Consider the following 25,586-nt stretch of genomic DNA (forward strand, 5'->3'; position numbering starts at 1 on the left):
GAACCTAATTCTGTTGGATGACCCTATAGATTTGAGTGCGTACTATGAGCCAGGCCCTCTGGTAGGCACCAAGGCAATATACTTGTGTGAATGCACAAAAGGGTCAGTAACCATGGTTGTAGTAGAGAGAAGAAGTTTCGGGGTAGGTGGCTTCTAATAAGTAATTATTCTTAATCTGGAAAGTCTGATCAGAGAAGCCTAGGTGACATCTCATTAATTCAGTGTTTCATTCTCAGGTGCAAGGGTGGGGAGGTAGAGAATGTAGCAGAGGGGAGAGTTTAAGGAAGAGGGCCTGATGAAACTGGAAAGGAAACTCAGTGAGACTTGAAAGGAAGATTAAGAAGTGGACTAACTTGAGAAAAGAGTGATTAATAGGAATTGGAAAGGATTCTCTACTCAGAAAAACGAAACTTCAAAGAAAAATTATAATTTAACAGTGACATAAATTGAATTCTCCCTATACCCATTTTAGGAGCGAGTGACAGGTGTCTTGGTGTAGAACCATGGAGAGAAAGGGGAAAACTGCCCACAAACATGGTGTCACCCAAAAGGATTGTGGGAAGCAGAAGCTGTAGCTGATTGTTACTCAAACACCGAACCCTGCCCTGCAGGGAACAGCATCTCCATGGTTGGAGCAGGCTTTGCCTCCTAGAGAGTGAAGCAGAGGGGAGAACAGTGAGTAAAGATTCCTAGAGAGCAGCCCAAGGTTTTAGGTTTTGCAGGGGGCTGCTGTGAACCTTGAGGTAGTCTAGGAAACCTCAGTCCTGTATCTTGGTATCCCCTTATATCCATTTATGTGTTTTAGAAGAGATGCATTGATTTTTCAAAGTATTTTTCAAAGAAGAGTGCTTCTCTGGAATCTGATATATTTCCTATAATTATGGGAAAGTGGGGGAATACACCATTGGCAATATTCTGTGAAATTTCCTGGGAGAAGTTAATAATGCCAAATGTATAAAATATGCAATTATTTGTAAACCCTAAAAAGATCTTATTTACAGAGGAAGTTAATGCTCATTCTGTCAAACTCTACCAAGTGTGTTTGTGTGTGTGTGCACTCATATATAAAGTACAATAAAGAGAGTAGAGTTTTCCTCTCTGTCTCGCTGATTAGATAATAAACTCCTTGAGTCTTCTTGTTTTCCATACTGTTCCACAAAGTGCACCATACAGAATACTGGTATGCCTCATTTGTGCAATAGCTTTGAAAAATTTGTTCTCCACTATGCCTTTGCTGTAGAAGCAACGAATCAATTCACATGCATGAGTCACATTTTCTGAACATGAATCCTGGCTCTTGTATCTGTTTCCATAATATTTACAAACATCCCAAATGCCACCATATTAGAATGATCATTATGAAATGTTAGATTGTATTTACATCATTCATTTCTACAGATGGTAAAAAAGGGACACACATTTGTACTAAAACCACTTAGACGAGTCAATAAACATTTAACTGTTCACTGTTTGTTCCATTTCTTGATCTAATCCTTGGTCTAATATTGGACATAATCTTGTCCTGTAGAAAGAAACTGAACTTTAGCAATTGCCAAGTGTCCTTTTAATCAACCGTCCTTTAGTACACTTCTTAAAAGATGGTTTTGGGGTTTCAATTGTGGTTTCAGTTATCAAGAACCATTGATAATGAATTCCATTTTATGATGAGAAATGAAGGAGAGCTGACACTAGACTGTTTGACATCTGTGTCTTAGGAATGACTATGTCTGTCTGTCCCCAATTTCCCTTGGTTCTGCTCTAAGGAGGATAGGTTTTTGTTTTTTTTATTGTAATAAATTACTGAAAGTATTTGTTCTAGCTCAATATATTATATGTGCTTGAGGAAAGCACCAACAGGAAAAACACCAAATCTAACAGCAGTGTGGGGTGGTGTGGAGACATAGAACTTTCACTTTTCTTCTGTTTGTAACATTTTAAACTAATATTTCCACCTTTTAAACAACCAAAGCCTTGAAGACAACAGAATGCATGTGAAATGCTTACTGTGGCAGTCTTGAACAAAGCTTAAATATTTTGTGGAGAAAATGTTGATAATCTGTGCTAAGTGTCATAATCTAAATTTTTTAAATCTTGTGAGAGATCTAGAATGATGACTTTGAAAAGAGTAACATATTTAATACATTTCAGAGAATAAGAAGTGTGTACTCTATGGGTGTAGGCATGGATGTTTTTGTTTGTTTACAGAGAGTGGATGGAGAAAACATCACTTGCTGCCAGTTATAGAGTTTACCTAATGATTTGTTATCATGGATTTGTGTGTGGCTTATTTTGGAAGAGAGTCTACTTTTGAAAGAAAAACAATTGGTTCTTAGAAAGAACCCTTGAAACCGTTGTAAATTACATGAAAACTTTGAAGTAGCCATGGCAACTCTGCAATAGAGGCAGATCAGAAAACCACATATATTTACACAAAAGTCAACTGAAGACCCAAAAAGATGCTTAAATTTAATACAGCATGACATCAACACTCCAAGAAAGAATCACTACATTGGTAAAGGCTGATAACATTCAATATGTTAATATTCTCAAATTGTGATATCAATCTTCCCTTTTTAATTAACAGCCTCAAATTTTCCCATGCAAAAATGAAATCAACCTCCTTCAGGTTCTGAAAAAGAGTTGGCAGGTTATTCAGTGTTTCATAATCGTCATCCAAAAGTTCATAGTAAAACACTCCAGCTTTGTTCAGAAGTCAGTGGCAATTTATAAATATGTATTGAACATCTGGTTTATGCAGTGTCACCTGGGTTGGAAATACAAGATCAATAAGACAAAGGCTCTGCTTCTGAGGAACCCAGGTAAATAAACATGACATGGCATTGTGAGAACTAAAATAGAGGCATGCACCTGCTGTTTCTTGAACACAGCTTCTGTACTTCTGCATGAGAGAACTGAGAAAGGCTTCACAGAGAAGATAATGATTAACTGGGTTGAAAAATGAGCAGGTGTTTGCCAGATGGAGACCTGGACAAAGGGAATTCCAAACAGAGGGGGGAAAATGTGTAGAGGCTGGGATTTCTAAAAAGGCATGATATCACTGTAGGACAGAATGGACAGATCAGATGTTTTAGGCTGGGTGCAGGAAATTAGAATAAGGCGTGAGATGTGTATTATGGAATGGGCCAAGATATTTTCAGAGGAACTCCAAATGCAGAATATCCCTCCTTTAGGATGACTTGGCAATTTATTTGTTCTTTCCACGCTTTATTTTCCTCATTCAGAATGGGGATGATGGGAGTGACTTATCTAGCAAGAATGCAAAGCCAGAATAAAAACGTGAGGCAAAAAGGCTAATGATTACAAACGCTTAATTTGATGTAGGGCAAATGGGTGGCATATTAAAAACGACAATTCCAAGTCTACCAAAGAGCTTTTCTTTTCAAACTGAGGAAATAAAGGAAACAGTGTATTTTGCCACTATTATAAAATGCTTGCTCATATGTTACCTTACTACTTTCTTCCTCACAACAGCCCTGTAAGGTAAGCAGGGGATTTGTTATTAATCATTCCCATTTTATTTATGAGGAAACAAACGCCAAGGCTCACTCACACAATACCTATGACTAAAAACGTAATCAGGGTGTGTAGTGTCCATGATTAACTATACACATATTAGAAATCTCTTTCATGAACTAGAACAAATGTATGACACTATAACTAGACATTATTAATAGAGGGGCATATAGGGAGAATAGTATACGTATTGCAAACTATATACTACAGCTGGTAGTATTTTAACATTCTTTCATCAACAGTAACAAATGTACTGTACCAATACTATGAGTCAGTAATGGTGGGGGGTGGTTAGGGGGATGGGAGGATTTGAGTTTCCTTTTTTTTTTGTCTTTATTTCTTTTCTGGAGTAATGAAAATGTTCTAAAAATAAAAAAAATTAATTGTGATGGATGTACAGCTGTATGATGGTACCATGGGCAACTGATTGTACACTTTGGATTTCTGGATAATTGTGTGGAATGTAAACAATCTCAATTAAAAAAAAACAAAACAAAACCAAAAAAAGAAAATGTAATTGGGTAGGACTGGAACTCAGGTCTTCTGACTTCTTGTCTCATGCTCATTTATGCTGTACACTGCTGCTTCTCTTTATGTAGGGAGTTCAGTAAATTTTAAGAGTTAACTGTGATATTTTTACCTTTTCAGTTATTTACAAAAATGGACAGCTCTTAAATGTTTGAAAGCGCCCCCTGCTCTCTACAGGACTTGTCCAGAGGGCTGAGGGTGCCAAGGTATCTATGAGGAACAACTTCCCACTTCCCTGGGATTTGGGATTGCCAGAGAAGAGTTGTTACAAAGGACTGGGCAGCAAAGCCTGAAAGAGGAAGAGAAGAGGTGACGCCATTCAGGACTGAGAAGTTATTGCTACTAAAAAGGGCCCTCCCGGAAGTGCAACTTCCTCCCACCCGCAAAGATAATGTAGAAAGCAGGGAATGAGGAAAGGAGGAGAAAATACACAACAGATGCATAGCTTAGAAAGGAGTGGCAAGGGCCAAACAACTTCCATAATTTCAGACACATAAAAACTCTTGTTTAAGCAAACTTATGGCTTGAATCTCATCTCTTTCAATTTTACATTTTTGAATACAACTTGGTTTTGGGTGGGGTATGTGGGGATGAGAATGCTGGTTAGAAATTTATGTCTGGGTATGTTATATGACACATGTCTAAAAAAAAAAAACATTCCCCTTACAAGACTCCCCTTACATTTTATAGCCATTCATCATATGTCATAAAACAAATATTTTATTTGGCTTAAGCTTTTATTTTATAAACTTAAACCTCTCAAGGAAAATAGTTAGGTCTTAAAAATCTGTCCACTAGATGGCTGTGTTGCCTTTTTGAAATGTATTGTTATACTCAATTCAGAATAAAGGAAACTCGAAAAAGCTTCTGGGAGTAATTACCTTTACTTGGAAAAAATCGATTCTTACATGTATGGAATTTTGATAATTACATCCTTCTAGGGAACTTAAAAAGAGCCATGTAGTTTTTCTGAGAGAATAATGGGCAAACACGGAGGGGATAAATTTAATCTTGGGAGGTGCATATATTTGCACCCATTTTTCCCCTCTGGTATTTAGAGAATGTTCTGGATACTCCCTGGCCCAAAGCCATTTGATGTATGAATATTTTAGTCATAAAAAAAGGCAGGCATAATCCTATTAGCAGTGTAGTTACCCTCTCCAAAAACAAGTTGCTTTGCACTCTCTTGTTGGAGTAAACTGGATTCGTAAATCATACATTTATTCTTACAACACAGTAATTAGAGAGGGTTTTCCAAAGCTGCTTATGGGGCATAAACATGTTCTTTTTTTTCCCCCTTAAAGAGAAGATAATGGCAGGACTGAATATTTAGTTGTACCTTATCTATGTACTATATGCCAATCGTTAGAATATTCTGCTTTAGTTTTGAGGTTGATTGAAATCCTATTTTAAGTCCTTTAACCCACTGTAATTTTCCCTGTAAGTCATAATTTAAGTTAGTGGATGGCATTTAATCAGTATAATCTTTAAATGAATCAGTTAAGCTGGAGTGCAAACTTCTGATTTTGGTTAATTTATGTCCCTATCACAAAAAGCAGACCAAAAAAGAACTCTAGCAATTGATATTCAGACATATGTATGATAGCTGGCAGATTCACTCATCCATCCGTCCATCCGTCCATCCATCCATCCATCCATCCATCCCCTAATCTTTCCCATTTATTGTGTGTATGAATATGTATGGAAGGGGAGTGGGGTCATCTTTGAGAACAAATACGACTGAAGGTGACAACTCAGATCTGCAGGGAAACTTAATCCCTGGATATACTGAACCTACCATTCAGTGATTCCTATAACTGTGAGGTGAATTTTCCAGAAATGCTCTGATTTATACTTGTGCTGATTTAGTTGAGAGTTGGGGAGGGAAGTTGAAAGACATGGGCACCCCGATTGAGAATGCAGAAACAAGTCTTGTACATTCACTGACAACATAACATGTACATAGAACACTGCCAAGCATACTGAGGTCAAATCCTACAAATTCTCATGAATTACTTTTAACCTGGGGTGTGTGTGTGTGTCAGAAATAATACCCACCAATAAAGGATGATTCAGGGATTCCTGTACTGAACACTAAACTTTAAATGTGAAACTAGACCACATTTTATCAATGAAGAAACTGGGGTTCAAAGAGATTAAGAGACTTGCCAAATGTTTCACAGTTAGATGTTATAAGCCTGAGAGACACTGGGTCTGTTCAATCCTACTGCCATTGCTTTTCCCCATCCCACACTGCCTCTTGAAAGTAGGTTTCAAATGAGGAAGGCATGTTATTAGAATTTGTATATAATCCTTAAATATGGCAGGACTAGATCAATTTAGGATGAAACACATGGGGTTATTAGTCCACTCTTACTTATGGAAATGGTTAGTACAGGGTATTTTTAAACCATTTATGTTGCTTTATATAAAAAACTAGGAAGGTAAAGATTTACTTTCTATTTAGGAACAGATGTTCCCATGTACATTAATACATAGTATATTAAAATCTGAAAGAAACATTAATTTTATAACATTTCAGGTTACAATATTTATAACACCCAATTAAGCAGAATTATTATACAATCAACTTCATATTCACAAAAAGTGGATTTTATTGTACTATCTGACAAAGAGAACAAGTAACTCTTGCATGGTAGACTAAAATAGCAGGTAGATTGTAATAGGTCTATGTGCCAGTTTGAATGTATTGTGTCCCCCAAATGCCATTATCTTTGATGTAATCTTGTGTGGGCAGACGTTATCAGTTTTGATTAGATTTCTTTGAGTATTTCTTTGGAGATGAGCCCCACCCAGCTGTGGGTGATGACTCTGATTGGATATTTCCATGGAGGCATGGCCCCACCCATTTAGGGTGGGCCTTGATCAGTGGAGCCATATAAATGAGCTGATGGGCAGAGGGAACTCAGTGCAGCTGTGAGTGATGCTTTGAAGAGGAGCTACAGCTAAGAGGGACACTTTGAAGAAAGCACAGGAGCTGCAGATGAGAGACAGTTTGAAGACGGCCATTGAAAGCAGACTCTTGCTCCAGAGAAGCTGAGAGAGGACAAATATCCCAAGTGCAACTAAGAGTGACATTTTTGAGGAACTGCAGCCTAGAGAGGAACATCCTGGGAGAAAGCCATTTTGAAACCAGAACTCTGGAGCAGACACCAGCCACATGCTTTCACAGCTAACAGAGGTTTTCCGGACACCATTGGCCATCCTCCAGTGAAGTTACCCGATTGCTGATGTGTTACCTTGGACACTTTATGGCCTTAAGACTGTAACTGTGTAACCAAATAAACCCCCTTTTTATAAAAGCCAATCCATTTCTGGTGTTTTGCATTCTGGCAGCATTAGCAAGCTAGAACAGTCTGTCACGTCTAGACCCTGAAAGAAAGTTGGCCAGGCCCAAAAGAAATAATGAAGAATTTTTAATAGAAGGGACAAAAATAAAAAATTCTAATTTTCAATCAGATATAACACAACTCTGACATTTTGTAGGTCAGGGAAGGGGAGCAAATGTCTTATCTTTATTTTTTGTAATGTTATTTATTAGGGGATGTTGGGGGAAGTTCTAAACTTTGTATGAGTAGCTAATAAATTTAACCTGGATTTGGAATGGTTGAATTTCATATTATCATAGAAATTGAATAATTTGCTTTGATTATGTCAGGAAGGGAACTCCAGTTTCACTCAGATTGAAAGAGCAGGGCATCTCCGAATCTTTGAAAAGAGGCTCACTCAGGGTCTCTGTCAGAGCTTGTCTCTCTCTCCTAGTTCCTCCTCCTTGTGCACATTAAGGAGAAGTTGGTTCTCACAGAGTTCACAATGACCTAGTTGACTAGTCCACAAGATATTTTTCCATTCATATCGTATTGGACCTCCTTGGGGCCCTTTTCCTCTTTGTAAAACTGCTATCCTTTTTCTCTTCGTAAAACTCTAGTCTCTGGGCTTCTGGGACACCCATTGTTGTGTTTTGCATGTTACCGCTGAGACTTTCTCTTTCCATGTCCATGTTTGCACTCTTCCATTGCCTCGTCTTTTGTCTGTTGTTATTTCCCAAGGCTTCAGTCTTCAGCTCCCTGCTCTTCACACTGAGTGTTCTCCAGGGCCACCATGCTCACCTCTTCCTTTCGGCTGTCCCTCTATGCAGTGACTCAGATGGTCATGTTTATCTAAACTTGCCATGTGTGCTTCAAACTCAGTGACACAAGGAAATCTTGGGTGCCTCAAATGCAGCAAGTCAAAATTGAGCTCATTCTCTTATCCTTGGCCTAAACAACCCTCCTATATCAGTATTCTCTAATTTGATGGGATCACCATCAACCCAGCCTCTCAAATGAGCAATAGGGGAGCCCACTGTCCCTTCTTCCTCTCATCTATCACTAATTCTTGCCAGTACATTGCTAATATTTTCTTGACTCTGTAATTCTCTCTGTTCCTTTTCCCACTTCTTTATTTTGGGCCCCTAATATCTCTCACTGAGGCTGTTAAACAGTCTTCTCATATTCTCCTTTCTTTTTCTCTTGTCCTTCTCAAATACATCTTTCCATTGCCTTTAGAGGGATACATTTCCCCTCCTTGCTTAGTAATCTTCACTACTTCCTATCTCCTACAAATAGTATAAAGCCCTAAATACTTAATATGTCATAAAAAACATTTTATTATTTGTCATTGCTTATCTCTCTAATTTTTTGTTTTGTCCTTGACTTTACATACCAGCAATATTAAACAGCTTTTAATGCTCTCTCTGAATCATTGCCTCCTACTGTTAACTACAATTGTTATTACTGTTATTAATATTACTATTACTAACACTGTTACACATGCACACACACCCACAACACATGGGAGCATGAATGAAGATGGTACATAAGAAGAAATCTGGTGGTGCCCTATTAAGCGTATTGAGGTGGTGCCTTACAAGTATACTAGGGCCTGGGAGAAAGTGCCTGTAATATTGAAAAGAATTTTTGTGACCCACATTTGCATATTTTATAACATCTGCTGCATGAACAATTCAATTACCCATTCAACAAATGTTAGACACCTACCAGGGGCCAAAGAATACACCAAGAGCCAAAAGATATGTTGGCTTTTTGAAAGCATGAAACTAGGATGAGTTGAGGAAAATGTCCAGTGATCATTGACCAATAGGAATTCTGTGAATTCAACTACACAGTCCACATACTGACATTATATTGAAGCTATATAACCTGAGGGTGGGGGTGGAGGGTGAGGATGTACCAAATGGAAGAATTGGTTAGGATGAGAAACCGTGCAGTGAGTCAGTGAGTCGAATTCTGACACTCTGTGCATCTAGCTTTGCCCAGGCCATGGGGGGCATGGTCAGTGGGTGTGAACAGCTCTGTCCCATTGTCCCATAGTCCCCAAAGCTCTGCCCCATCCACATGCAGATTACCTTCAGCTCTTCCCATACTTAGTGAGCCAGCCTTGGCTGAGATTTGAGAGCCCCTATGAGTCTGACCCTGTACTCCTTGGATCAGGTGGGGGTGTCTCCATCAGGGGCCTCCATGCCCCTCTTCTTCTGAATGCACTGCCCAGGCTCTGACCTCCAGCCTCTGCCTTCCTGTCCTCTTGGGGCTCTACGCTTCTTCAACAGAGTGAGGCTCCTCCTGCCATTGACTTGCTCCCGCTCTGAGGACACTCGGCTCTTTCCTTTGGAACTCCTTCTCCATGTCCTGTCCTAGTGGGCTCCCTGCTCTCCCAGGCACTGTTTCTTGACCACGTGGGGACTGGCATTCTCTTCTCCTCACCCCGAGGCCTCTGCCATCTGACTTCCCCCTTCTGCCTCTCCTGACCCTCATATGCTCTGGCTTCCTTGCCAGGCTCCTTGCACTGTGGACTCTTCCTGCTCTCTCCTGCCCTCTTCTTCAGCGGAATCACACCACAGGTGGCACCCAGTACCCGGCAGAATGTTCCGTGGTCCCCTGCTGAACTGGCTTTCGCTGGCTGTGAGTGGCCTTACCTTCTGAGCTTTGGCTCTTGCCGTCTTTGGGCCTAAATTTAATCTTCTCTCCCACTCTTTCCTGGTTCATTGTTCTTCTTTCCACTCTCCAAAATAAAACTGGGCATAATATTTCAGCTATTATTTTGTCTTCTTCCCAACTATCTTTCCATGGGTGATCTAAATACTGCAAAGTGACTCTTGGAAAAATATGCCTTTAGAGTAAACATAGAGTCAAAAAAAGTGCATGGGGAAAAGACTCAAGTCAGTTTGAATTGGGGCAGCTTTGAAACAGATAGCACTCTAGTCATGGATAACAAAGATTCAGCGGGGGCAGCTTAATGTTAAACTCTTATGCAGAGTGACCTGGGGAGTAAATCCAAATAGTCACATCCAGATTCCAACTGCTTGTGGGGAATTTCTTCCCTGTCATTGCAGAGGGGAGAGCCTGGCAAAGCTGATGAAGCACAACTGCCAGGCACATAGTAGACATTCAATAAAATGAGTGAATGAATGAATGAATGGCATGTAGAGGGTCTATAGTCCAAAACATAATACCTACTTCTTGTTTTCATGTATATGGCCTGGGAAACCGGGTTTATTTTGGTAGATGTCGTTTCATCATGTTCATATTCTTCATAGAAAATATTAAAGAAATTTACCTATGCAATGATGAGATGGCGTTTCAAGCCTCTGGAATTCTTAGTAAGTGATATTTATGATGATCTGGCCACAAATCTTTTGGAAATCCTGTGCAAAGTAAGTTACTCCAGAAGAATGCCATATGCTACCACATGAAATGAATCAGCTCTCCAAGAGTGAGAGATACAGAAGAGGTTATCTATTCAAGGGTGCCTCAGATGAAATAATTCACCTTGCATGTGTGAGCAGTTTTGTTTCCAGGAGATGGTATCTTCACTGTAAAGCAAATAAGGATTGTTTTCCCTTTCAAAAAATGTTCTTTGACTTTTAAAGAGGTCTTCTTAGTATTTCCATTGACTGATTAGCTGAAGTCTGATAGTGTAAACTAGAATGTTATTGTTATTTTTTTTTAATGGTTTTGAATTATACAAGTTGTGTTAATTGTTAAAAACAGGGGAGGGTAGAAGAAGCATGTTTATGAAGTTCTTAGCATTTACTTAGACCTATTCCCTGGTCTGGGAACCCTGTGAACTAATGGGCCCCAAAGGAAGACAGCTGTAGCTTTCACAGGGCCAGTTCATTTACTGAATTCAGCCTATAACCAGTCTTTCCTGAGAAGGTACAGTGGGCCAAAGCTTGTAGGCAATGCCCAGAAGTGCAGGCAATTGTGAATTTGATTTGAGAAGTTATGTTTGATATATGTTTTGAAAGGTTTGCAAACTAAGCAGCTTTGAAAATGCTTCATATCAAACCTGGAAGTGAGAAGTTTGGCAGCTTCACGTTAAAGGGGAAGCAACAATGAACTTGGCATTTTAGTTCCTCTTCAATGGCTGATGAAACTGGTGGTGGATGGCAAGCCACCAGTTTCTGCATATGTAAAATTAGACATAGTTTTTCCCAAACATTTTCTTTTAGCAAGGCCAGTGTTTTTTTTTTTTCTATGCAAGCTTATACCTATGTCTAATATGTAAAAAATCTACAGACAGGCCATTCCTTTGGAATGCACATGGGCAGCCCAACAATCAAGCAAGGGCCAATGTGAACATTTTGGAAAGGTTATGGCTAAGGTCCCTTGAGTGTTCATTTTATGACAAAACATATTGAAAACCATCTTGTGTGAAGAGAGACCATCAGAAGCATGAAGGTATTAAAAGAAGCATTGATACCTAAAGACTTCAAATAAAAAAATAGTCTGGGTTAATTTAATGTAACTTCTAATGTTAAAGAGGGCTAGTGGGTAATTTGGAAATTAGCTTTGAGCTCATGATAAATGTTGACAGTTCTGTCTTCATATTTCCTTCTTATGTGCCTCATGTATGTGAGTACACAGCAGTCTCCAGCCACAAGCACCTGAGCCAGCTCTCCGACTTGTTCTGTCCCAGCCCATGGCCATCCACGAGGAGCCTGCAGCCTCCTCCAAAGGTTCTTTTTTTCATAGAGAAGGGATGAGGGATACTATCTGAAAAGGCAACAGCATTTCATTTGAATTCAGATGGGAGATGTTCCGGTTTGCTAATGCTGCCATTATGCAAAATACCAGAAATGGATTGGCTTTTATAAAGGGGGTTTATTTGGCTACAAATCTAGGCCATGAAAATGTCCAAATTAAGGCAACAACTCGAGTATACCTTCACCAAAGGAAGGCCAATGGCATCCGGAAAACCTCTGTTAGCTGGGAAGGCACATGCCTGGCATTTGCTTATCCCGGGTTGTGTTTCAGCTCCTCTCTCAGCTCCTGTGAGTTCTTTAAAATGTTGCTCTTGGAGCATTTGTCCTCTCTTAGCTTCTTTGGAGCAAACACTGGGCTAGCATCTCCAAAGTGTCAGCAAAAATCTCCTTTCAGTGGCTTTCTCCAGAAAGTCACTTTCAGCTGCTCTGATGTCCTTCTGTTTGTGAGCTCTTTTATAGGACCCCAGTGATTAAATCAAGACCCACCCTGAATGGGCTGGATCCATATCTCCATGGAAATAATTTTATTAAACATTTCACCCACAGTTGATTGAGTCACATTTCCATGGAAACATTTAATCAAAGGATTCCAACCTAATCAACACTAATATGTCTGCCCCCACAAGATTGCATTTAAGAACATGGCATTTTGGGGGACATAATACATCCAAACTAGCACAGGAGAGGAATACTAAGTTTCTCCTGTCTCAGCCTTGAACCTGTACACAAATGGTCCTGACCATACCCTCTCTTTGCCTGGTCAGAAACAGCTGAGCTACCCATCGATGGAAGACAAGTAAATGGTCTAAACCTCATGCTCTTGTTTTATCTTCTTTAAGTAGAGGACTGAGAGGAGAGGAGGACTATGGGGAGACTGATTTGGGGAAGGAAGTGGTTCCTGGACAGGGACAGAATAAGAGGTTGTGCTAGTTTGGATATATTATATCCTGCCAAAAGCCATATTCTTTAATGCAATCTTGTAGGGGCAGATGTGTTAGTATTGATTAGGAATCCTTTGAGTGTTTCCATGGAAATGTGACTCAGTCAACTATGGGTGAAATATTTGATTAAATTGTTTCCATGGAGATATGGACCCTGCCCATTCAGGGTAGGTCTTGATTTAATCACTGGGGTCCTATAAAAGAGCTCACAAACAGAAGGAGGTCAGAGCAGCTGAGAGAGACATTTTGGAGAAAGCCTCTGAAAGCAGACTTTTGCTGACACTTTGGAGATGCTAGCCCAGTGTTTGCTCCGGAGAAGCTAAGAGAGGACAGAATGCCCCAAGAGCAACATTTTGGAGAACGCACAGGAGCTGAGAAGGAGCTGTAACACAACCTGGGATCAGCAGATGCCAGCCATGTGCCTTCCCAGCTAACAGAGGTTTTCTGGATGCCATTGGCTTTCCTTCGGTGAAGGTATACTTCTGTTGATGCCTTAATTTGGACATTTTCATGGTCTTCAGACTGTAAATTTGTAACCAAATAAACCCCCTTTATAAAAGCCAATCCATTTCTGGTATTTTGCCTAATGGCAGCATTAGCAAACCAGAACAGAGGTCATTTTGAACAATGTGCAAACTTTTTAGATGTTTGAAAAAAACCTATGGAAATATTCAGCAGCTATGTATGTACTGTATCATCCCACAAAATGATGAGTAGTGGCAATTTTATAAAGACAGGAATAAGTGACAAATGGGAGAAGAGCTGACAATGAACTATGAATAGGAAACACAAAATTGGTCTGACATCCATAATATGAAGTTGAGGTGAGGTAATTATATTTATTTCTAGATATAGAAATTTATTTTGCTAACACTCCATTTCCTTAAAAGGAAGTAAAATCAAACACATGATAACTGTTCCTACTCACGAATGAAATGATAGTTGCTTCATACTTTGATTCTAACTTTTTTGGTCCATAAATTGAATTTAGTGTTTCTTTTGTTCTGCTCCTTTGACCTTGCCTGGAAAATTTGAAGAACATTTCTTTCTTTCCTTGTCACTACAAGAAGCCTTAAAAATATTTTTTTTTCCTAAAGTAATGTTATTTTAAAAAATTCATGTGTGAAGGATATTTTCATCTGCAGTGAGACAATATAGTCACAATTAAAATCCATACTTCAAGACAATTCTACTTTCATCCTTTTTTATCAGTTGTTTGTACTAGAAATCATCTCTTTATTTATCCCCTATGAAAGGAATTGTAAATTTATAGACCATACATTGTGTTAGCATCACTAGGTGCTAATAAATGCTGTTTCTGACAACAGTATTCTAGAATTAAGAGGACACTCGTCCAATGCACCACGTGTTTTGAGTTCAAAATATGTGTTACCTTAGCAGCGTGGAGAGATAACACAGCTTCCAAAATCTGTTTTGTGCCCAGTCTACAGTCTGTATTCTGTGACAGTCTGATTCTTATAAGCTAATGTTGAGTGTTTTGTTTTTTAATGCATACTTTAACAATTGATAAAAGCAAGTCTCAATAATATTGATGAAAAAATTTAGTGCAACAAAAATTTCAGCTGTCTATTTTGATGTTTTAATCTGAAACAATTCAGAAATAAGCAGGTAAATATGATCACATGTTGCTTACTGGAACATGGCATAGTGCAAGTAAGAAATAGAAGCATAATCCTCAACACTAGGTAGCCCTGGATTTGCAATGATTTATGCAGAATTTAAAATAAAATAGCATTCTTTCCTAAGGTAGTTTTTGTGATATACCTAAAAGCTGATCTTTTTATACGTCATTTCAAGTCATCTCTTTAAAGAGACTTTATTTTCCCACTAGGAGGTGCTCCAGAGCTCAGGGAGCTAATTGAGGTTAAATGCTTTTATGATCTGAGCTCTTTATGTGTATTATCTCATTTAATCTTTACAACAACCTTATGAGGTAGGAACTGATATTATTGTCATTTGAAGTATGAGGAAACTGGGGACCAGAGAAGTTAAGTAACTTTCTCAGGGTCACACAGGTAGTGACAGGTTCAGGCAGTCTGACTCCAGAAACACCACATTAAGTTACTACACTGTATTTCATGGATTAAGAACAGAGCCAGATGATACCTTTTAGGAGTGATACATTAAAATATTCATATATATACACATACACATACCATACCATACACACACATACAATTATGATTCCAATATTTCCTTCCTCTAGAACTCTATTTCCTCCATCTTTAATAGTTATGGTTTAAGAATGAAAGAAAAGAAATCATCATGCATGACTTTCCTTAACAAAGAATCATCCAGGAGGCAATTTTGATATTTATAAACACTACCTTAAAACTTCCAGATTACTACAATACCTGATGGTTTTCTGGAAATGTAGTCTTCTAGAAAGGGCTAGAGCTTGTCCATCAGCAAGGATATCATAATTGCATACCACTGTTCATCTTCTATTTTGGCCATGATGATACAATATTATGTCACCATAACATAGAAATAACCCCAGTGGATGTTAGGAAACTGTCGGGATCATACACAAGATGATCTTGCCTCTGGGCCTTTCTTTAAGGTTCTGAAATAGATTAGGGAGATCCAGAAGACCCATTGCTAGTTCAGAAGATCCTCTACGAAAAATTTAGTTTGTTCTAGGAAAGCTCTATTAAGTCCAGCAACCCCTTGGGAATCTCATCCATATAAATCTTGGGGATCTGGGACCTACCTGCTTTCTTATCGAAAGGTATTTGGTGAATTTAGAACTTGAGAGGGTTCTTTGAGGTACCTGAATCATGGGCATTTAGCACTGGAAAGGATCTTGGGAATCAGCTCTTCCAACTCTTCATTATTTTGAGAACAAGGAAACCAAAGAACAAAGAGATTAAGACTTTGCACAATGTCATACTGCCTTTCGGTGATAAAACTGCAAGGAAATGCAGGTTTTCTGGCTCTGGTTTCAGAATTGTTCATTAACTGAGTTGTCCTTCATACCAGGCACAGCCCTCTCCTCTCTGATTTGTAGATGTGAGTCTCAGCACTTTCCTTCTGAGCTTATTGGCAGGAATCTGTGGCTGAGCCTGCCACTCTGACCCAAGTTATTTGGCTGCATGAGTGAATGATTGACACTCTAACAAATAGCACATAACTGAAAAATTACATTCCAGATAGTATCCTGATGTTCTTGCATAGTCTGTAACTTTGGGGAATATTGTTTATGGTTAAATAAATACATACCCATAATGTCATTTTTATCCATATCTTTAAGCAAAAGCATGGATGTGGAAAAACATGAAATAAAACAATTTTTCATTCTTTACCTTACTATCAATTTAAATGTAGATTCTGAGGAAATGTATTTTGCTTGTGGGAACCTTTGCATTAAACCAGTCATAGTCTTCAGTAATTCCTACTTGCAAAGGGGAAAAAGTTGAGAAGTGTCTGTGGTCTCAGGAACCAACATGCTTGTCCCTGTGTATCACCTGGTTCAGAGGTGGCATCGCACAGATAAGGTGGCCTACCAGGAGCAGCTGCAGCAGCAGCACCAGCAGAAGCAGCAGGTGTTGTTGGGCCTCTGATTTCCGGGGGCCTGAGACACAGCAGGTGTTTCTTCATTTTGTGTCTGCTGCCTTTTTCTCATGTCAGCTACTTCAGTACCCAGTCGGCTGAAAGGAGAGAGGGAAAACATGAGGCATAAAGAAAAATAAGGTCAAGCTAAATTGCCTATGCTGAAGGAAGCATCGTTTAATTAAAGGGGGGAAGGAATTTAAGAAAAGGCAAAATCAGATACGCTTTGGCAGTCCAACTGAAAATTCTCAGTAAAAATGTTTAGGAGAATATTCTAGAAACTTTGGGGACAAACTTCTATCATCTGCTGCGTAGAATTATAGTAACAGTGTTGCCAGGTCATCAAAATCAGTTGATAAGGCAAACATGATAAGGTTTGGGAATTTACTTTAAACATCCTTCTTTACTCAAGAGTTAGTAAATCTACCTTAAATGATTATAGGGAATATATATAACTTGTTTTTCCACTGATGCTTACAATAAGGCTAACTGAGTTTTACAAATTATTTTTGCAAGGTGTGCTGGTTTGGATGTATTATGACCCCCAAAACACCATGTTCTTTGATGCAGTCTTGTGGGGGCAGATGTATTAGTGCTGATTAGGTTGGAATCCTTTGATCAGTGTTTCCATGGAGAAGTGACTCAACCAATTGTGAGTGAAATGTTTGATTGGATTATTTCCATGGAGAAATGGACCCTGCCCATGCAGGGTGGGTCTTGATTTAATTGCTGGGGCCCTATAAAAAAGCTCACAAACAGAAGGACATCAGAGCAGCTGAGAGAGACATTTTGGAGCTCCAGCTTAGAGAGACATTTTGAAGACGGCTGCTGAAAGCTGATGCTGATATTTTGGAGAATGCCATTTTGAATAACCTGGGATCAGCAGATGCCAGCCATGTGCCTTCCCAGCTAACAGAGGTTTTCTGGATGCCATTGGCCTTCTTTTGGTGAAGGTATACTTGTGTTGATGCCTTAATTTGGACATTTTCATGGCCTTCAGACTGTAGCTTTGTAACCAAATAAACCCCCTCTATAAAAGCCAATCCATTTCTGGTATTTTGCGTAACGGCAGCATTAGCAGAGTGGAACACAATGTTTAAAATTATGAGAAAGATCAAGTTCATTTTTGGTGCTCTCTCGCTTCCTTTTAAAACACTCCGTCTTCTCTTTGGCACTGTGGACTCACCCTCCGGGGGCCTGATTTGATAATATTGCCAAAGTGCCTTCTTCTCTGGTAGGCGTCTGTGTTGCAAAGATACCACCTCCCATTCCCTCAGTCCCCAAGGTTTATTTTCATTCTAATAGAGAATTGTGGGAAGATAAAAAGTCATCAAATCCCAGAGGAATTACTTTGGAGGGATTTATATATCATGGAAGATAAGGAAAACGTTGGGGTATAGGATTTCCTACCTGTTACCTTGCAAATCAAACCAAACAAGTTGCCACTACTTATAGGACCAGTACTGATTTAGGGCTTTGTTGAGGATAAAGGAATAAAATCTTTGTTCTAGTAGAATAATATCAAAGTTAGCACAACCCCGTAGAAAACAGAATGAATTCTATTAACTGGCATTTCTCATAAATATGCAAAGTATGTAAATCACATACCTATATTGTAATAAGAGTGGCCGAGAGCAATACTTATTAAAAATATAAAGTACTTCAGGTTACGTTGGCATTGTTAGCTCATACTTTAAAATTGCATTTTCAGCTCTGAATACAATGATAGATTACTTTTTTAAAAAAATGCTATATTCTTGAAAATAAGATCAACATGTTTTAAAACCAGAAATGGAATAGAAAACCAAAGGGGAAAGTAAATGAGGATTAAAGCCATAGACAATTTGTTAATCAGCTATAGAAATAGAAAGGGGCAAAGGAAGCACGCTTCTTTGGTATGAAAGGTATGAAACACTTCGCTATGAGTTGAGACCAGATTATAGGCTACTGCATAAAAACCGGGCTTGAGGCTCTGCCAGTTATAAAAAGGGGCTGAAAATACCGTCATTGCCATCCAGTGGAACCTAGCGGCAGGAGTGACAGGATGTGGAGAGGGAGTGGGAAATACCTGTCACTTAATGTGTTTTCTGCAAGCAGAAAATCAAACTAACACCAAAAACCCCAGCTGGCCATCTCAACAATCGGGATAAATATATTCCTGATCAAATGCAAATAAAAGAATCACCTAAAATTATTTTAACCAACATGTTTAAGATAAAAGAAGAGATAAAAAAGAAAACTTCAAATAAAAGAAGAAATAAAACTAAAATAGGCAAATATGAAACAAGAATAGATAGAATGATGAATAGAAATGTAACAAAACCAATACAAAAACCTAAGGCTATTAAAAAGGTCCAGATGAGATAATCTCTTACCAAAGCAACCCCTAAGAGAACAAATGATGGTGCCATGGGATGTGCCCAGTAGTCAGCAAAGAAAGAGAAAAGAGATGAAACAAAGAAGAGAATCGAAACAAGCCGAGCAGTAACAATGAAAGGTTCTGATATGCATCCAACAATTTTCATTATAAGAAGAGAATTAATGAATTGTAAGGGAAGCAATTTTTTAAGGGCTATTGGCCAAGAATGTTCCAGAATTGGAAAAAAACCCAACAACTTCACATTGCAAGAGCACACCATATGCTAAGTAGTGGAAATAAAATGAAAATAAATCCACAGTATCACACATTACAATGAAATCAAAGAACTCCAAAAATAAAGAAAAAGAATGAATTATTTACAGAGAAGAAACAATTTGACAGTAGGCTTTTCATGAGAACATGAGATGCCAGAGACTCTGGACAATGGAGAAATATTTTCCTAGGGCTGAGGGAGAACAACTGTCATCCTACAATTTTGTATTCAGCTAAACAAATAGTCAAGAGTGAAAGTTATTTATGACAAATAAACTGATTTTATTACTCAAGTCCTGTAATCTACTTCAGTTAGAAGAAAACAGAATCAGAGGAAAGAAGTGGAATGTAAGAAACAATTAAGCACTGAAATTGGTAAAATATGATGCTGAACCTAAGTGATAGTTGGCTAAAATAAATCACTATGTTTCTCTGTTTAGAAACAATCTAGAACTAAATTTAAGACTAAATTTAGGAAGAGGGGAGCTCACCTTACCTCCCCACTGAAACTCTTTTTATATACATTACAGTGTCCCCCATATTGTTAAATACGATAGTCATTCCCTCATTTTCGTCTTAGCCGATCAGCAGCATTTGACACAGTGTTCCCAACCTCTTTGACACATTTTCTTCTCTTGCTTTCCTCAGCACCACACTCACTTTCCTATCTCAATAGTCACTCCTTCTCAGTGTCTTCTCTTGTTTCCTTTTTGTTGTTTCCCCTGACTTCCAAAATTTGAATGGCCACCGTAGTCTATCCTTAGAACTCTTTTCCATCACTTCTTTGATGAACTCATTGAGTCTTCTTACCATACCAACCAGCTTCTGCTCAAAATTTCCAAATTTATGTGACAGGAAAATTGATTTCCCTGAATTCGTTTTGCATATCCAACTGCCTACTTCTCCTTTCTACTTTGCTTTCTAATAGGCACCTCACCCTTAATATGTTCTAATCTAACCTCCTTATCTTCTCTCTGAAATCTCCCACAGTTTTTCCTGTCTCAGTAAATGAAAAATCTCATCCTTCTAATTGCTCAGACCAAAGAACACTGAAGTCATCTTTGACCCTTCTGTTTCCCTCAGATCCCACAACAGCATATCAGGAAATGTGAGACTGCTTCACTAGTTTCTCTATTTCTACCACTGCCCATTTCTATCTCTACCCATGCCTTTCCTTTCCATTCTATTCTCAGCACTGCAGCCAAAGTGAGTCTTCTGAAACAGAAGTCATATTTCAGCAAAGAATCTTCCATTCTAAACCCACTCAAAATCTTCCAACAGCTTCCCATCTTGCTCAGAGTAATAGCCTATGATGGTTAGGTTCATGTGACAACTTGGCTGGGTAATGGTGTCCAGGTGTCTGTTCAAGCAAGCACTGGCCTAACCATTACTGCAAGGACATTTGTGGCTGGTTAGTAAACCAGAAGGCTGGTTTATTAAATCATCAGTTAATTGACTGCACCTGTGACTGATTACATCAGTGAAGGACTTGTCTTCTGCAATGAGAGAATTCAATCAGATGAAGTTAATCCAATCAGTTGAAGACTTTTAAGGGAGAAAGAGTGAAGACATTCACTTCTTCTTTGGCTAGCCAGTGAAGTGTTTCCTGAGGAGTTCATTGAACACCTTCATCGGAGTTGCCAGTTCACTGCCTGCCCTACAGAATTTGGACTCATGCATCCTGCCCTAAGGAATCTGGACTTGTGCATCCCCACAGTTGAGTGATGTAAAATCTTATATTTACATATATCTCTTGTTGGTTCTGTTTCCCTAGAGAGCCTTAACTAATACAAAGCCAAAGCCCTTGCAGTAGTTTGCAAGGCTCTATACAGTCTGGTCCTTTATTACTTCTCCTTTCTTCCCTTTGTTTGCTCTTTTTTTTTCTTTTTTAGAGAAGTTTTGAGTTTATATAGCAATCATGCATAAAATACAGGATTCCCATATACCACCCTATTATTAACAACTTGCACGGGTGTTGAACATTTGTTACTACTGATGATAGAACATTTTTATAGTTGTACTATTAACTATAGTACATGTTTTAATTTAGGGTTCACTGTGTAGTGCAGTTCCATGGATATTTTAAGAAATTTTTATTCTGTTACCAAATATACAATCTAACATTTCCCCTTTTAATCATGTTCAAATACATATTTCAGTGCTGTTCATTATGTTCACAATGTTGTGGTACCATCAAGGCCATCCATTACCAAAACTTTCCCACTGTTTTCCTGTTGCTCTTCTACCAGGCCTGCTACGATCTTGTGTCAGCGTCTCTGCCAAGTCTTTAGTTAAACATTACATTCTCAGTGAAACCTGCCCCGATCATCCTTATTTTCAATGACAATTCCCTCACTCTACCCCCAGCATGATCTACTACCCTTCCTGGTTTAATTTTTTTCCCTATTATTTATCATCATTGGTAATACTATAGGTTTTACTTATTTGTCTAACCAACTAGAAAAATAAGTTCCATGAAGATAGGTTTTTGTCTGTTTTGTTCAGAGTTGTAACCCTAGCACCTAACAATGCCTAACAATGAGAACATATTAGGTTCTCAAAAATATTTGTTAAATTGTGAATTTTACAAGCATCCCCATTAATGGCAAGAAAACACTGGAGTCTGTCACACCTGTCATTCAAAATCATTCATTTCCTAGCCAATACAATAAAACAAGAAAAATAAGGATGTATTGAAATGGAAAGCAAACATTTTTCACTATTTACAGGTGATACGGTTGTCTACATAGAAATTCCAAAAGATTCAACAGATAAGCTATTAGAGACAATTCAAGAAGGGTACAAGATCAAGATTCAAAATTCAGTATATTTCCAATACACTAGCAATAACCAATCAGAAGACATAAGAAGAAGAAAGATATAATTCAAACAAATAAAAATACAATAAAGTAACTTGTAATATTGCTAAAAAAGTTATGCAACTATAAAAATATTAGAAAACTTTGTCAAAAGACATAAAAGAAGACATGAATATAGAGATAGGTCATTTTCTCAAATGGGAAGACCAAATGTTTTAAAAATGATAATTATCCCAGATTATTTTCAGTGTAATTGTAATAAAAATTCAAACTGAATTATTCATGGAGAGTATTTCAAGATATTTCTGAAAATAAAACAAGTTTGGGTACTTGTCCCACCCTGTATCAATAATATAAAATTAAAATAATTCAGATACTATGGTAATGGCATAAATCTATCAATAGAATGGAATAGAGCGCTGAGAAGCAGACTCAGGTATACGTGCATTCATGATTTATAACAGATGATGCTTCTATAGCATTTGGAAATGACAGACTACTCAATAAATTGCGTTGAGAGCATTAGATTTCCATTTGAAAAAAAATTATATTTCCAAGTGATGATACACACAAAATAAACTCCAGAAGAATTAAACACAGGTGTCACAAATAAATTATAAAGCTATTACAAGAAAATTTAGAAGAATATCTTTATGGCTTCAGCATAGAACAGGGATTTCTTACTACAAGATCAACCAAAAATGAAAAAATTATTTTTGATTTCCTCCCATTTATCAAAAACTTTTGAACAAGTAAGGAAACCATAAATAAAGCAAAAAGGTAAGAAAGAGACTGGAAGATACAAAGGATTAATATCCATAATATTTAATACCTGCAGTAAAAATACAAACAACTTAATGGAAAAATGGACAAAAGAAATATGCAGGTAGTTTACAGAGGAGGAAAATGTAAAGGCTCCAAAGTAGATGCTCAAATCAGTAATCACAGAAATTCAATTTAAAACATTATTTTGGAGAGAACCTAAGATGGTGGCTAGGAGAGACAGGGCAAAAAAAACACCTCTATGAAAAATACTAGATAAAAGCCAGAAAGTGACCCAGAACACCAATTCCAGTGTTGCACTGGCTGAACAAGGTCTGCTAAATCCACAGAGACCATGCACTGGGTGAAACTGGGAGTCTGCGTTCTGAAACGAGTGAGTTAAGCTTGCTGAATATTCGGCAGCCACACTGCGGTGTGGGGAAACCATGGGTTGGTGTTTGGAATCAGACTAGTTCTTTTTTAAAAAAACCCAAAAGCAGCTGCAGATATGGCAGTGAGAACCACACAGTGAAGCATGGCAGGAACAGACTGTGCCAACGCCTCAGTATCTGGCATGGAAGATAGCCTTTCACACACCCCCTGCTAATTGTCTCAGAGCGAGGAAGGCAGAGGGAATCCAAAAGGGGAAAATAACCACGTCCCTTGCAGGCATCTTCCTGGTGGGCTGGGAATGCTCCTGCCTGGCGCTGGAGCCACAGCCCAGAGCTGCACCAAAAAACCCAGTGTGATGGTAAGTGTTTCCAGCATCACATGCACACACCACAATATCAGGCGTGGACAATAGCCTTTCGTGCACCCAAAGCTAATTGTCTCGGAGCTGGGAAGGTGGAACTGTGCAAAAAGAGGGAAATTAATGTGCCCCATTCAGCCATCCATTCAGCAGGCTGGAAACGCCCCTACACGGCCCTGCGGCCCAGAACTTCCCTTGAGGGACAGTGCGCACTTGTGATGTAGCACAACCTTCCCTCAGCAGAGGCCCTAGAAGGGCATGACTTGGAAGAGGGACCCACTCAGAAATCCCAGGGACCATACACCAATACCAAAGACTTGTGGGTTAGCAGCAGAGACCATCTGTGGCGAGACTGAAATGAAGGCTTAGACTCTTGCAACAGCCTTAAATTTCCAGGAACACTTAGGAGGTTTGATTATTAAAGCTGCCCTTCCTCCCTAACTGCTCAGACACATGCCCCACATTCAGGGCGGACAGCACCAACAACACACCCAAACTTGGTGCACCAATTGGACTCACAAGAACCAGACCCCCACACACCACAAAGACAAAGTTGGGGAGAACTGACTTGAGGGGAATAGGTGACTCTTGGACGCCATCTGCTTGTTGGTTAGAGAAAGTGTACACCACTAAGCTGCAGTTCTGACAAATTAGAGATTAGTCTTTGAATAATTCTACATATCCTAAAAGAACCCTATCAAGTAAAGCAAATGCCAAGACCCCAAAAACAACAAGAAAATTTAAAGCATATGATAAAACCAGACCATATGGATAACCCATACCCAAACATCCAAATCAAAAGATCAGAGCAGACACGTACTTGGAGCAATTAATCAAAGAACTAAAGACAAACAACAAGAGCATGGCACAGGATATAAAGGACATGAAGAAGACCCTAGAAGACATAAAGAAGAAATTGCAAGAGTAATAAAAAAAATAGACGATCTTATGGAAAGAAAATAAACTGTTGACCAAATTAAAAAGATTCTGGATACTCATAGTACAAGACTAGAGGAAGCTTAACAACGAATCAGTGACCTTGTGGACCACAGAATGGAAAATGAAAGAACAAAAGAAAGAATAGGGAAAAAAATCGAAAAACTCAAAATGGACCTCAGGGATATGATAAGTAAAATAAAATGTCTAAATGTAAGACTCATTGGTGTCCCAGAAGGGGAAGAGAAGGGTAAAGGTCTAGAAAAAGTATTCAAAGAAACTGTTGGGGAAAACCTCCCAAACCTTATACACAATGTAAATACAAAAAGCATAAATGCCCAGTGAACTCCAAATAGAATAAATCCAAATAAACCCACTTCAAGACATATTCTGATCAGACTGTCAAATACTGAAGAGAAGGAGCAAGTTCTGAAAGCAGGAAGAGAAAAGCAATTCACCACACACAAAGGAAACAACATAAGACTAAGTAGTGACTACTCAGTGGCCACCATGCAGGCGAGAAGGCAGTGGCATGACATATTTAAAATTCTGAGAGAGAAAAATTTCCAACAAAGAATACTTTATTCAGCAAAGCTTTCCTTCAAACTTGAGGGAGAGCTTAAATTTTTCACAGACAACAAATGCTGAGAGATTTGCTAATAAAGACCTGCCCTACTTCAGATACTAAAGGGAGCCCTACCGACAGAGAAACAAAGAAAGGAGAGAGAGATATAGAGTAAGGTTCAGTACTAAAGAGATTCAATAATGGTTCATTAGGGGACAATAAGAGAGAGAGGGAAAAAATATATCTGGCAAACGTAAACCAAAGGATAGGATGGCTGATTCAAGAATGCTCTTCACAGTAATAAGGCTGAATGTAAATGGATTAAACTCCCCAATTAAAAGATATAGATTGGTAGAATGGATCAAAAAATATGAACCATCAATATGTTGCATGCGAGAGACTCATCGTAGACACAGGGACACAAAGAAACTGAAAGTGAAAGGATGGAAAAATATTTCATGCAAGCTACAACCAAAAGAA

The 25,586-nt window shown here is 38.6% G+C and overlaps 1 protein-coding gene across 3 annotated transcripts in view; it reads right to left on the bottom strand.

The window, feature by feature from the left end:
• RGS17 (regulator of G protein signaling 17) overlaps positions 1–25,586 on the bottom strand; it is a 141,773-nt gene that overhangs the window by 17,843 nt on the left and 98,344 nt on the right. For 2 of the 3 annotated variants that reach the window (XM_037819842.1, XM_037819825.1), the window contains exon 2: positions 16,596–16,739. In XM_037819842.1, coding sequence (XP_037675770.1) covers positions 16,596–16,714 — 119 coding nt within the window. In that variant the 5' untranslated portion in view covers positions 16,715–16,739. Of the gene's footprint in view, positions 1–16,394; positions 16,484–16,556; positions 16,740–25,586 lie in introns of those variants that run through there. The other variant, XM_037819834.1, reaches the window with a different exon arrangement.

Source organism: Choloepus didactylus, chromosome 2 (assembly GCF_015220235.1).
Source record: "Choloepus didactylus isolate mChoDid1 chromosome 2, mChoDid1.pri, whole genome shotgun sequence".
In the NCBI taxonomy this organism is placed as follows: domain Eukaryota; kingdom Metazoa; phylum Chordata; class Mammalia; order Pilosa; family Megalonychidae; genus Choloepus; species Choloepus didactylus.